This window comes from Dromaius novaehollandiae, chromosome 3 (genome assembly GCF_036370855.1).
Source record: "Dromaius novaehollandiae isolate bDroNov1 chromosome 3, bDroNov1.hap1, whole genome shotgun sequence".
NCBI lineage: Eukaryota > Metazoa > Chordata > Aves > Casuariiformes > Dromaiidae > Dromaius > Dromaius novaehollandiae.
The window spans coordinates 30,560,585-30,574,876 of NC_088100.1; the positions used below are offsets into that span (position 1 = coordinate 30,560,585).

Here is a 14,292-nt window from a genome sequence, read left to right on the forward strand (position 1 = left end):
ATTTTTGAGGATTATATGAAAACATTTACTGTTAGGCACCTACTTTGCATCTGGGTTTCTTTGTTTCCTTTCCTAAAGCTGTATTTTTTATTTTCTCTTCAATTTTAGTATTCACTTTAATGTCCACATCACACACATTGTACTCTCATTATTAAACCTCTTTTGTATCCTAATTCTTACGCTGTAATTTTTGTTATTACATGATGTAAGCGGACATAAGAAATAAATACTTGTAAAGAGTTAAAAGCATTGTTTTTGTCTTGATTCCAATATTTTTAGCTTCTAATATTTTTAGCATGTAGATAAGTTAACTAGGAGACACGAACACCTTTAAATCATATACTCTTTTCATGACCCCACTTATTTCAATGCAAGCAGAACTGGGCTCAGCATTTCTGTTTGGTTCATCTATTATCAACAGTTTGGAGAGGCAAACTCTCAGAGTAAGATAATTCCTAGCCATCTATTTTATTCTTATGTGGGCATATTATAGATGGTATATTCAACAGAGCAAGACTATATTCTCCTGAGGATGCATGTTTCAGTACTCTGTATAAATCTCTGTTGTGCAGTATTTTGCAAATTACTTCAGGTTTAGTGTTAAACAGGATCCTGTATAAGTTAAGTACTATTATTCTGATTAATACATATTCACAGTTAGTATGACAAATTATTATGAAAATACAAATATTAAAAGCACATACTTTATCATAGTACCAACGCAGTGAAGCCATTATTGATACATTTCTGGACTCTGAATCAGAATTCAGAATTGAGCAGATGCGATTTATTTGTTTCTACCTACAGAGTACTTATTAACTTCTCATCATTTACACATATTTACTTCACTAACTTTATCGTGCTCTTAAATAAAATTCTCATTACAGAGCTGTCACAGACCTGGTTACATATCTGTGGAAGTGCCAGGAGCTGAGTGGGTGTAAATGGTCAAGCTAAACAGACGCTCCTGGCAACTAAGAACAGGGACTAAGGGAAAGGGCAAGATGCAGCACTCTGGGAGAGCATGATTCAGTCGACAGTGGTATGAATCTGATTCTTAGTGAAATGTGAAAGGTCCATGGTGCTATCTAACTTGCTAGAACTTATATACAGATCTAAGTGTAAAAACACAGGCTGTCCACTTCAAACAAATGACTGGAAGCTCTTATATCTTTGTTCTTGTATGTAAATAGGAGTAACAATCCTTGGTGACCTGTATACAGCAATTTTCAGATCAGGTAAGACTCAAGGAGCATGACCAAACACAAGGAGCCAACTGCAAAGCACTGGGGAGAAAATACCTATGCCTTTTTAGCTTTTGTGACTACAGGAAATCTAGTGAGATTTGGACTGGATGAATAATTACATGCCAGGGAGGTTCAGATTCAAGTTAAATTGGAAGAGGAACTGTCAGGATCTTGAATGCACCAACAGGCTCTAATTGGCCTGACTGGCCTGTAATCATCTTTCTCTACAATTTTTCTCTGCAACCTCCTTCCCTTCTCTCACAGGTTTAGCTGCTAGTGTTCAGTGTCACCTCTGATGTGGCACAGCTGGGTTAACCTTGGATCAGACTGCTGTAAAAGCAACTAAGTTGTGAGAAAGAGCTGTGAGAAGCTTCACTTGGGACCTCCACTCCTGCACCCTCCGCTCATTTGTTCATGAGCTCCATTTAATCTCAAGCCTTTGCCCTTGGTCCTTGTCTGAGTTATTTTGTTGGTCTGCCTGTACCCAGATTGTACCTCGATGATCCTGACATGTTGAGTTGACCTCAGACCTGCCTTATCACTATGGACTTTTCTGGTGATCACTGAACTATTGGTTGAACCCTGTTTTCTGGCTCTGCTCTGTTCTTCTCGTGAGGGTACTCTGGCATTGTGCCCCTTGTTGGTGAGGATGCTGCCTCTGCCTGCCTTGTAGTCACTCTCAGCTCCCAGATCTCCTTCTCTTACAGGGTAGCCTACTCTTCCTGTTCTCTGACACAAGGAGTAATAGTAATCCTAATATATTTTGTCTGAACACCAAACCAGGTAAGTGGAGGTCAGAACAGCATTAAGACTTTATTTCTAATGAAGAGCTTTTCATCAAACACTTTTTAAAAAGATGATAAATTCTGAGAATTTTGTGTCAGACCCATGGTTTGAGCTGTTCCTGATACTCCCCAAACAATCACAGACTCAGAGGGCTCACCTGAATATAAAAATTGGACCCTGTAACTAGTGACCTTTTCCAGCTTTCAGATCCCCTTTTCAGTGTTCCAACGCAGAACAGATCCCATCCCATCTCATCCCTGACAGAATGCAGTGGATTCAAACATCAGTTGTGCTACTCCTGCCACAACACTTGACTTGGAACACATCCATCCCCTTCAGGAAAAGTATCATTTGCCCTTTCCAGTAATGGAGAAGTTGAAAGAGTGTATATCACCTCCTGCAGCTGCAAAATGAGTAGCTTTTAAAGTCTCCTTTAACTTGTCCACCATTAATGCTACAGGGGAAACTATCATTCCCTCTCCTTTGCCAAGCTATGGCCAGAGGAATGTGGATACATGATGGATCTTTCTCAATGTTTTCAGTAGATACCTTGGGTGTTAAAACAAGCAGAATTATGTTTTTGCAAATTGTCAGTTAGAACTAACCTCACCACACTGCAGTTTCATCATCAAACTTTTAAGTTTATATTAGATATTCCTTAAATATGCTTATGTTTAAATTGCTAATCTGATTCTGGTTAAAACAATAGGAACAGATGTACTCAATCCAAGCAATGTACTTTTAAAGACTGCAACATAGCTGTGATTATCATCTATGTATATAATAGCACTGGACCACAATTAGTTATATATTCTTTCTACTATAAAAATATTCTTCAGTTCTCTTCCTTGATAAAGTACAAAACACAGTCCCAATAGAAAAGTAATAATCTATATTACCCAAGTGGATACTCCTTGTGTTATTGATTTAAATAAATAACAAACACGTAAATGTGTGTCCCTCTTGTCTCTTTGAATAATGAATGCATTTCAAGTCCTAGTTGTCTGAAGCTTTTATACTTTGGAGCACTGAATTAGTTTAACATATATTAAATTACTTACAGTGAATCCTCCAATTATATTAAGACACAATCCTTCATTCAGACAGTTGATGCTGAGCAGCCTGCAGTAGTCAATTACTTCCTCACAGTTCTTCCCAGTGAATCCTGGCATGCAGCTGCAAATACACCAGTGTATTTTAGAGCACTTGCATTTTAAAAGTTAACCGCATTTAATTAGATTCCATAATTCTATTAAATAATGTTCTTGCAGTAACAAAACAGACCTTACATGTTAAAATACACAGCATTTTTTTCAAGCAATTAACAATCAATTGCATGATTCTGGATATTTCTGCTTCTACACGAAATAAAATTTTTCATTGATTAAAATATTTTTATACCAATACTTCCTATAATCTTCTAGAAACCAAAACAACCTTGAATGAGGTGGTGTTTAATAGAAAACCATAAACAAGGTTTGTAACTGTATTACAAAGCAAGGCTTTATTAAAACATGAGAGAGAAAACAGAAACATATGATGATAAATGAGACTTAAAATAGCATCAATCATTACTGATGATTAGCAAAGAGTATTCAATAACGACACACTTAGGTATGAAGGAACAATGTGAGGAACCCATGCACAGGACAACGCACGGTTGGCTTTGTGTTTAATTATAGTACAGTATTTTATTTTAAAGAAGAAAACTAGCATTCTTTTTTGTGACAGTTTGCTAGTTCTATGTGATGACAATGGAGCCATGGCTAACGCTTCTGTGGTAAAAGGAGATGTAGACATTTCTTCTGCTTCATGTCACCACTTGTCATTAGTAGGAGAAAATCCTTTTCTTATTTAGTTCTCCACTGTTAAAAAAATCCCTTACACAACAAAAAAGATGAGGTTCAAATACATTTTGTAAGCATATTTTATTCAAAAGCAATAATGGAACACTGCAGAACAAATAAATATTTGAGTCTTTCTCAAATATCTTGCTCAAAATGCACAAAAAGTAAAAGCCAGACTGCAAAAACTCTCTTATTTTTTGATGGATATGTAATTCCTGTCAAATTCACTCCTGCCTGTATTTAAATACATGATTAGCATATCACTGTTCACAGGATCTTTCTGATAGCACAGAAAGAAAAGATTTAAGTAGCAGAGATGGGAAATGATCAGTCAGCTGAAAAATTCTGTTTATGAAGAAACCCAAAGATAATAGATGGGAAGTTTCTTTAGCATATTCTGAGATGTACTCTGTCTAATGACTCATTCCAGGAGCTGAGTATCATGAAGACGATACAGGTCACGTTCCTTTTTCCTGTGCTCTTGCTCCCAGTGGGTGCAATATTCAGCTGAGTCACTTACATTTCCCCATTTTAAAAAATAATGCCATCCTTGATTTCACAATGCATGAAGCCTCTCTCAATTGTAGAGCATACACCAGTAAAGGATATATTTTTGGTAGAAAATACAGCACAGACAACGTGATTCAATAGGAAATATCTTAGTTAACTGAATTTTCTAAATCAATTAAAGAATTCTAATGACTAATCAGTGGGTAGGGCTCTGCCTTTGAGGGATGCACAAAGACAATCCATCTAGCATGTCCTGCTTTGGACATGCTTTCTGTGAAGTACGACATGGGCTGTATATCACCGGAAGCCCCTGGGCAGTCTACACACAGGTTAAGTATGGGACCAGGTGGACAGAAGTAGGTGCAAAAACCTTCTCTACCTAGATGTTTCCAAGGCTGCTTTTTTTAAGATCACTACAGACTTAATCACAGGACATTCATCCATGCTACTTGTATTGCAAGCAGCAATGCTCTATATACCTCCCCTAGCCTCATCATCCTCTTGAAAAAATTGCTATCTGCAAACCCTATAATTATACTGCTACCATTTCAAGGACTTGGAAATGAAATCCTGGCAAAGTCTATTCTTACCAAGTTTGCAGTTCAATTTTTGTAGCTGCAAAGAGTTTTTCATAATGTGTAGGTGCTTTTATTTCATCTTGTTCAAAGTTATCGTATAGTTACATGCTTATTTTCCCCACTAAACAAAGATATTCTGATCACCAGATAATATATTTGTTGTCCTTCATAATACAGCAGCATTCATTCATATATTACATTTATGTATAAAAGGGCTATAAAGTAAAAAAAAGTGGTATGGTATCTTTTTTATAATTACATTTTAAAATAATGTTTAAAAACAAATCAGTCAGAGCAAGCCAATTACAAAATTTGATTTACTGATTTGCTTTCAACTATAAAATTGAGTGAGATCTAGTCTGAAATCAGGTGAGAGAGCTCCTGGTTTTCTTGGTTCCATTTATTTGGGTAATCTCTAACTGTTTCATAAAACACATAATTTAGTAAACCAATTTTTAAAGTTGTTTCTTCTAATTTTTCTATTTGCTCATTTTTCTTCGTTTCAGTTTTGTTGTTTTGCAATAGGCAAGCCAATGTGAGAGAAGGTAAGTGTAAATTAACAGCAGGGAAGCTGACAGTAAAGTTGCAAAAACAACAGTAAAAAAATAAATTTTCTCAGAATACACTTTCCCATTTTTTGTGGCTTTTTAGTGCCACAAAGAACATGGATAATAGAAGCAGATACAAAGTAAACAATCACAATTTATTGTGATGGATACTCTTGTTCACTGCTTATTTGAATTCACCTTAAATTTTGACATTTAAGAAAAAATGCTACTATCAGATTCTTAGCACAAAGTTGTGCATGATATCAAGACTGAAAGGATGGTGTTAGGATACAAGGTAGTCATACATCATAACTGAAGTGAAGAAAATTAAATTGCGTATATGTTTAGAATGGAAAACAACTGCTTTCCAAAAGAAGAAAGGGTAAGTAGATAGATGCTGAGGTGGTGAAGAATGCAGCTTGGGTAGGAGGAGAAGCAAATAAAATACTGACAACTGAAAGAAAACAAAAAAAGGAGTAAAATGGTAAAGTCAACTCTTACTGGAATTTGTATGTGCACGTGAGATAAGTGCCATTACATTCGTTTAAAATGCTATTCAAAATAAAAATGGATCAGGTAGTAGAATTAGACTACATGAAACACGTGCTTTTTGCGGAGTAACTAGCCATAGTCGTAATCTACATTATCGGAAAATTATTAGGATGAACACAGCAATTACTGAGAAGGAAACAAAACCTTCACTTAAAACTTTTAATGACCAACTCCAAACCTCTTGAATAAAGAAACATTGTTAACGGTAGCCTTCCTTTGTGTAACATGAATTATAGAGGAAGAATGACTCACATTGTCAGAAAGTTTCCCAGTGTGTGACTTAATAAACTTGAAACTGTTAAACCACTGTTCTTATAGCTTTTCTGACATTCTCTGTTATCCAGGTAGCTAATGCAAGATACAAATTTACAACAAGAACCTTGGATCCTAAAAATAGTAAAATCTGCTGACAGTTGGTCCTGTTACGATTCTGGCAACTATAAATTTTTAAGGAATAACAAATGAATTGTATTTACTTCCTGGAAACTAAAAATGAGCGGGAAGAGTTAATAGTCTGAGGCAAATCTAAGGACACTTATCCTAGCTAGTTACTCACAGATGGCCTAGAAACTATTTAAACTTGATTCTGCAATCTTCTGAGCTCTCATGATCACTGCTGTGCTCTCATGTTCACTCTGCTTGTCACATTAGGGTAGGCTGGAACTGCCCTCTCAAGAACTCTGTATCTCCTCTACATTTCAACACTCTTACTTGCAAGATTACAAGTCTCAAACCAAATTCCTCCATCTGGTCTTCTTGAGCAAAGTATCTGATTCATAGTCCCTCAAAAAGCTTTCTTTCATCTCAATGAATTCCAATTATACAGGCATAAACATACCCAGAATTTACAGTTTTAAAATATTTGTGAATAAGCAGTAAAAAATTATTTTATTTTCAAGATATCATAAAAAGAAAGAAAGATTTATGAATTTACTAACAACATACTTTGAAAAAATAGTGCAATCACTAACTGGAGCCTTTGAGGAGTGAATTTCAAAACTAAAGATGAGCACCGAAACTTAAGTTCCAGCGCTGCCATCAGGAATGGGATCCACCCTTATCTAACTTTAAAAGCCTACAGCTTTAGTATCTAGTTTAGGACTGCAGTCTGGGCTTTCTAGGCACTCTGAACAGAGAAAAATGGGAACCCCCAGGAGGTGATTCATCTCCCCTTTGTAGGGGTTGAATTGCCTCCTGGAGTTAATCTCCCCTTCCCGCATAAAGAAGCCTGCTGTCTAGCTTGCACTAGATGCCAGGGTAAAACTACGCGGGATGAATACTATCCAATATTTTTACTTAAGCAAGATGTTCAGGGCCAAGCCTTTGAAGTTACAGGAGCTTGACAGATGTACTCTTCTTGGCTGTATTCAAGGTGTTCTCCTTGGTTGTCATTTTTCATTGTTCTAGAGCATTCTTGATGTTAAAAATAGCAGGCTTATTGCCCTTCTCATTTCTCAGACTAGCTCTTCACAATATGACTCACCTGTCTTCATAAATATGTATTCTACAGACCAAGCAACTGAACGCATGCATAATACAGAAACATTGAAGGTAAAATCTTGGCACCACTGACATTAATTTGGATTTTTGGACTGGATTTTTATTTTTATTTTGGATTTTTATTTTTATGATTGATGTTCATTCATAGGAAACAGGATTTTACCCTTCCGTGCCCAAAACATCAAACTCTGCTACCTAGCTTTAACTACATAATTTAAGTGGGTCTCTTTATAATCAGTATAAATAGGCTTTTAATTTCCCTTTTTTACTTCATATTATATTGAACAAAATAATGACTGCCACTCTTATTCCAAAATACTAGATCATTAGAAAGACTGTTATATCACCCTGTCTCTTTCCATAGCTATTTCTATTTACCACTTGGTACAATGAGGTTCGTATTAATTCGTATTAATTGTTCACATTATGCATATTTTTAAATATAACTTTTAGGCATAATTTCATACTAATGCATGCATCAGCATACTGTGTAAAAGACTGGCTATATAATAGTAAATTATTAGTAACTTATATCTTGGTTTTAAGTATTGGTAAATAAATGATAACATTGTGTTCTGTGTTTTATGTATGCTATATCAATATAGGACAATATGGGAAGACCTAACTCTGTGTGTGTGTGTGTATGTGTGATTGTTTAAGTATAAACAAAAACCTCTCTCTTTTTTCTTGTTTGGGGAAATTAGAAGCATAGTTCTACATGTATTTTAATTTCCAGACTTCTCAACTGAATCTCTTCTGATGGACTGTAACACTGTATTATACATCTGTTATGTGTTTGCACATTCTAAGTTCATTCATAATGTGTTTTCAGGCTTTTGTATACCATGACTTTCAATTTTCTGCTTTTATTAATATTTTAAAATTGGAGATTGTTTACTGCACTTGAGTAATGCTCAGCAGAACTTACTTTAAGGCAGCCAGATAAAAGTCAAGCAAACATAAAGAATACAAATTGTACTCTTTAACAGTGTAAGAAAATATCTATAAAGCTATTTAAAATAGACTGAAATCATATACCTAATGGGTCACTTCTGTTATTTGCGAAGGGAAGATTTTTAGCATGGCCTCTTGGAATAAAGCACTTTTTAATATGCTGCTTAAAGGATCAGTCTAAGATCTACTAATGCACATTCATGAATTAGGAATGAACAGTTACCCTTTCAGAAAGATAACATAATAATCATATACCCTAAATGGGAGCGGTAACTGTAATTTAATGTCCTGCTTGTCTCCAGTGTGTCAGGTTTTATATAACTGGTCTTACAGAATTCATGATGAAACAATTTATAACTTCTTAAATGCTTTAAATCTTTTTGTAGGATTTTTTCTTCAAGAATCTTCAAGAAATCTTGTGCAGTAGAGCACCAAAAAATAAGGAAAATTGTTAAAATGAAAGTGTATTGTTTTCTGTTTTGTCTCTTACTAAAGATTTCTTTTCTTTCTGCAATCAGTGGTGTATCATCAAGTGATCCAATGAAGTACTGAAATAAAATGTTTTCTTATCTTACCGGCAATCATAGTTCTGCTGCTGTTCTACACAAGTTGCATTATTTAAACAAGGTGATAATTCACATGGATTCAGGACTCTCTCACAGAATTTGCCAGTGAACATTGGCAGACAGATACACTTCACATCCTATAGAAGAGAAGGAAATTGGAAATAATGATTTGTTGTATCCAAGGTGATTCATAAATCAGTATTTACTTCCATTACTTTAGAGACCCTAAGTAGAACAGGGTCTCATCATATTAAGCAGTGTACAAAGACATAATAAAAAACATCTGTAGCCCCAAATAGGTTGCAAACATAATTTAGGACAAGTGGAACAGGCCTTTCAGCACATATTATACCAGTGTTGAGTCTGCTAATTGGAAATACACCAGCTCTAAATTGTCTGGCTTTCTGATTTCATAACTGAATCAAGAAAGAGCTTTATAATTTATGTTTTTTCCTCATCTCTAAATTTGTTCCAGTGTAAAAGACTCTATCAAGCAGTAATAGTGTCTGAGGTATGTCATATTCCAAACACTATTCAGTAACTAGAATAGAAAAGAAAATGGTTTGTATTCTTTTGTTCTGCTCAACATGAAGCATAAAGAACAGTGTGAAACACGTCAGTTACTGTAATCTGTAATTTACACAGCAAGAACAGTAAGATATTTTACAAAATAATATTTATTAGTGCTGACCCTCTTATCCTCAGTTACTAATAATGTAACGTTCTATATATGCCTTTTGATGTCAGACAGAAGGACAAAAATATATTGGGGTTTGTTCTTCCAGTGAATTTGGCAGTGTCCAGAAAATTGTTTCTTCAGATTCAGTCCTACAAGCATCGTCAAAGAGCTTTATTTTAACATCTATTAAAAGATTTCTCTATGTATGAAATGATCTACTGCATTTCTGTGTCTACAGAAATGATCGTACAAAATATATATGTTAGTATGTCTACTAAGACCTAAGGGGAAACAGACAGAATATTTAGACAGATTTTATAATTTAGAAATCCATCAATTTGTCCAGTAATGTAGATGTATCTTTTTTTCTCTCTCCATGAGTGAGTATATATCACTGATCCACTGGTATGTGATAACTGAGCTTTGAGCTCTTCTTCCACTATTTTGGCTCTGTTTAATCACTGCTATCTACAATAGTCAAGCTAATGAAACAAAATCAATAATATGTTTTGGAATACTACCAGATATGGCTCTATTATCAAACTTTCTGCTACTCTGCATCAATTTATTCTATTTTATAACAAAAAAAGAGAAAAATTTTAAAAAGGGAATTAAAAATAAATCCCACAAGGAAAAGCAACAGTAGGGAACAACCAATAATTAATAAAAAAGAATGTGATGTACCATGTTTTATATCAGAAGCTTTTTATTAGAGAAAAAAAAAAAACAAAAAACCTCCAACATTGCTAGTTTCTTAAATGAATTCCAAACAACTGAGCTTAAAATGTGGCATTTGGGCTTTTAAACTATAGAAATATGAGAAACACTACACATTCAGTTTAATACTGTGTTTATGCATGAATCATGAAAAGCTAATTTTAAACGTTAACATTAGAATTAAATGATTTGGCATTATATTCAAATATGCAGCTTTGAAGTTTGTACTTACGTTTGGCAAATCAATGCATATACCTCTGTTCCGACATGGCGTTGAAGAACACTCGTTGATATCAACTTCACAGTTATGACCAAGAAAGCCAGCTGGACAATCACAAACATATCCAGATTGATTATATTGGCATATGCCCCCATTCAGGCATGGCTGAGATGCACAAGGATCATCAGGTTCCTCACAAAAAGGACCTACAAGGAACACAGAAAATAGGGAGTATTTGAGTAAAGGATGCTTCTTGGTATGCTGCCCATAAAATTACCTTGTCACTATGTTTTCTTTGCCTATTATTTTAATTAATTCTGTTTTTAATTTTAGAGGAATTGAGATGTTTTTATCTATTGTGTTTTTTTCAAAAACTGCCCATGCTGGGGAGCTCCACTTACTAACTGGGACACCTGTAAACAATCACCACCTGCAGCAAGGGCAGAAAGAGAGAAATGAAACTGATTACCTGAAAGACAACAATCACTGAATGTCTTTTCCACAGGGTTTGTTGTTATGGGAAGCCAAATCCAGTGGACTTCCAGATCCCCCAAAGTCTTCCTATTCCTGTTTATAGGTCCAGCTAGTAGTGAGACTGAGTGTATTCTCAGGCACGTGTGTGTACACACACAGACACACACACACATACACAATACGGACACAGTGGCCACATGGATCAACACAGAGAACAGTGTCTTTCGCGGTACCGCATGAACACAAACAGCACTCTTGGCCATGGGCAGTACAGCTGGCCTGAATCTTTTCCTCCTCTCCCACTCACCAGGACAGCATGCACATGTCCTTACTCTCCAGATGCACAAACACACCCATATTCATGGATCCCTCGAATATTGGCACAGGTTCTAACGGCCATGCCCATATCCTGAGGTTCTTGTCCAGTTGCTAACTCAGACCTTGGGTCTTCCCAGACGTAGGTGTCCTCCTACCTGCTGGCCTGTCCAGCTTGAACTCTGCTAGTGAAGCTCATTCCCCCCACCACACACACACAGTCACACAGAAAATAGTTAAGAACAGAGTTCTGCAGAGGCTGCAGTGATCAGACACAGGGCTCAGACAGGTATACTGACCAGCAGCCTGCTTACACTCCATCAGCCCCTTTTCTCTCTTCTCCCCATTTTCACATGCCTGTTCTTCCCCCACCGACCTTGAACACTACCTTTCTTTGGCCCTGTCTCCTCCCAAATAAACAGCCTTTACCTGATTTCTTATTCCCTGCTGGCCTCATTTTTGCCACATCCATATGCAAAATCAGTATTTTTGATCTGGTAACCTAGATAATCTTGGTTTTATATGGTATTACTGATATGGTTACCTAGGCATTGTTGGCCTTGCAAGTTTGTGATTCTCAAAAAGCTCCCAGTGCTCCCCTTTAATTATCCACAAAGTTTTGCCATCTCACACAGATTTCCCCCTTAAGCATTTGTGAAATCCTGCCATTGCTTGTGGCACTATCTGTAATTTTGTCAGCTTCTCACTCCGACATTTGTTATGCTAAGCAATTTCTCATGTTATGTCCAGTAGTTTCTCAATATTCTCTTCAATTATTGTAATCTCAGGCAAGGGTCTACTAATCTGCCTGCATACCTTTACAGTTATGAGTTGCATAACTATTTTGAGACAATTAACTTTTTTTAAATTTTGCAACATGAAAGAAACAGCAGAATTACAGAAGCTAAGAATCCAGTTCCACTTACTTTTGGAAAATTATATGCCAAATATGTTTTTTCATATGCTGTACTTTGGTACTCTGCTATGAATGCACTCTGATTTAAGCCACCTTCCTACCACACATTTGCATATTAAATCAAAAGCATTTTCAATTATTTGGTGTAGCAATAAAATTAACTTCATAATAAATCTGTTCTGACAGAGCAGTATGTATTAATACTACATTTTGTCAAACAGTTTGAACCAACTATTAAAAATAGACGTTCATAAAACAATATATGACTATATATATTATAGTCATATATATTATATATATTATGTAATATATGACAAAAGATGTAAAGTCTTGGGATGGCAAATGAAGTTTTTATCCCAAATTGGTAAACTGCCAAGTAAATGTAGTGATTTGCTCTAAACAAATTTGTAGGTAAGTGCATGGGTCTCTAATCACTTTCTTGCAAACACATACTAACTACATACAGCAGCTTTAAAGATGTGAAATAACATTTGCCGGAAGATCCAAATATCTCAGTCTGTCCTATAGACAAAAACAGCTGATGAAGCGAACACCTTGCAAGAAAATCCTATTAACAGAAAAAGAGTCAAACCACTTTTGCTTCTTTATCACTCATTCTTGTATTCATTGGAAACAGCTGTTTCAGTAAGGCAAAATGAATTGGACTTTTCTTTAGCATCAGAGGATGTTCAAAGAATGCTTTCTGAATTTGTTGCTAACCCTTATCACCACAGTAACCAAATTACAGTAAAAGTATATTGCAACTTGCAGATTTTAAGGCATGTTAATAGACAGGAGAAACCAAGACACTCCTCAGACTGAAGCCATTGGTTAGCATTATCACATATATAAGAGAACACTTGCAATACCAAATGAAGGTGACTGTTCGATTATTCCTCATGATTCTGGTTTAGTATTTAGCTTTCATGTTATACTTCAGTACAATATTGTACCCCAGCAGCACTCAGAGATGATCTCTTTACGGAAACTGAGACTATGTCTCAAATGCTTATTCTACTGATTTTTTTCTTTCATTTGGGCATACTTAGAAGTTAGGTGCTCCTGATCCACTCACATTAGACTACAGGAGAAGGCAGATCAGCCCAGTAGTGACTCCAATCAATCTACCCAAAGAAAAGCCAAAAAATGTAGTTTTTATTAGTAGTTATTATTGGTAGTAATATTATTGTAGTTATTATTAGAATGGGGAAAGTCTACATGAACAAAACAAAGTACGAATGAAGGCCAGCTGAGGAAACTAGATGAAAGAGGTGCCTTTTTGGTAATGCTTATTTGTAGCAAAGCCAGGAAAGGGGTGTTGTTCTTCTAAATACGAGACAGAGAAACTTTAGAGAAGGACTGAAGGCTGCTAGAAGAGAAAAGGCCTGAGATAGGGAAATAAAGTTAATCACAGCATGGGAGATGCATCAGGGAATAACTGCTTTTGGAAGTTGAATCTTAAGTCTGGAAACAGTAGAGAAAAGGCTGAAAAGAAAGGCATGGTTCAAGGAAGAAGAATGGTTTAGCTTCTTTAATCCTTGGAAGGACCTTGCCACAGGGCAAAAAATTGTATTTTTCTTCTTGCTAATTTGGAAAGAACAGTGCTTTAAGTATGGACAGGAAGCCAATTATCTAATCAGATCCAGTGGGATCAATTTAAGTGAAGACACTGAAGCAGCAACTGCACTCATGGTCTAAAACACAAGGCTCATCTTTCATGAGATTACGTAGAGTGAATTCAATGAAATCTCTATCAACTCTCTAACATCTTTTGGGAAGAATTCAGTCCTGAACAGGAATGGTTGTTAACCATTAAAGCTACTTACCACATTGACATTCCTCTACTTTATAATTTCTTTCATTCAGCATCTTCTGTGAAAAGC

General features: G+C 35.8%; 1 protein-coding gene across 1 annotated transcript in view; it reads right to left on the reverse strand.

Moving 5' to 3' along the window:
- The window catches only part of EYS (eyes shut homolog), a 909,330-nt gene that overhangs the window by 834,771 nt on the left and 60,267 nt on the right, over positions 1 to 14,292 (reverse strand). Inside the window, exons 3-5 of the mRNA XM_064508633.1 lie at positions 10,717 to 10,910; positions 9,098 to 9,225; positions 3,095 to 3,209 (exon numbers count right to left, since the gene is read on the reverse strand). Coding sequence (XP_064364703.1) covers positions 3,095 to 3,209; positions 9,098 to 9,225; positions 10,717 to 10,910 — 437 coding nt within the window. The remainder of the gene's footprint in view (positions 1 to 3,094; positions 3,210 to 9,097; positions 9,226 to 10,716; positions 10,911 to 14,292) is intronic.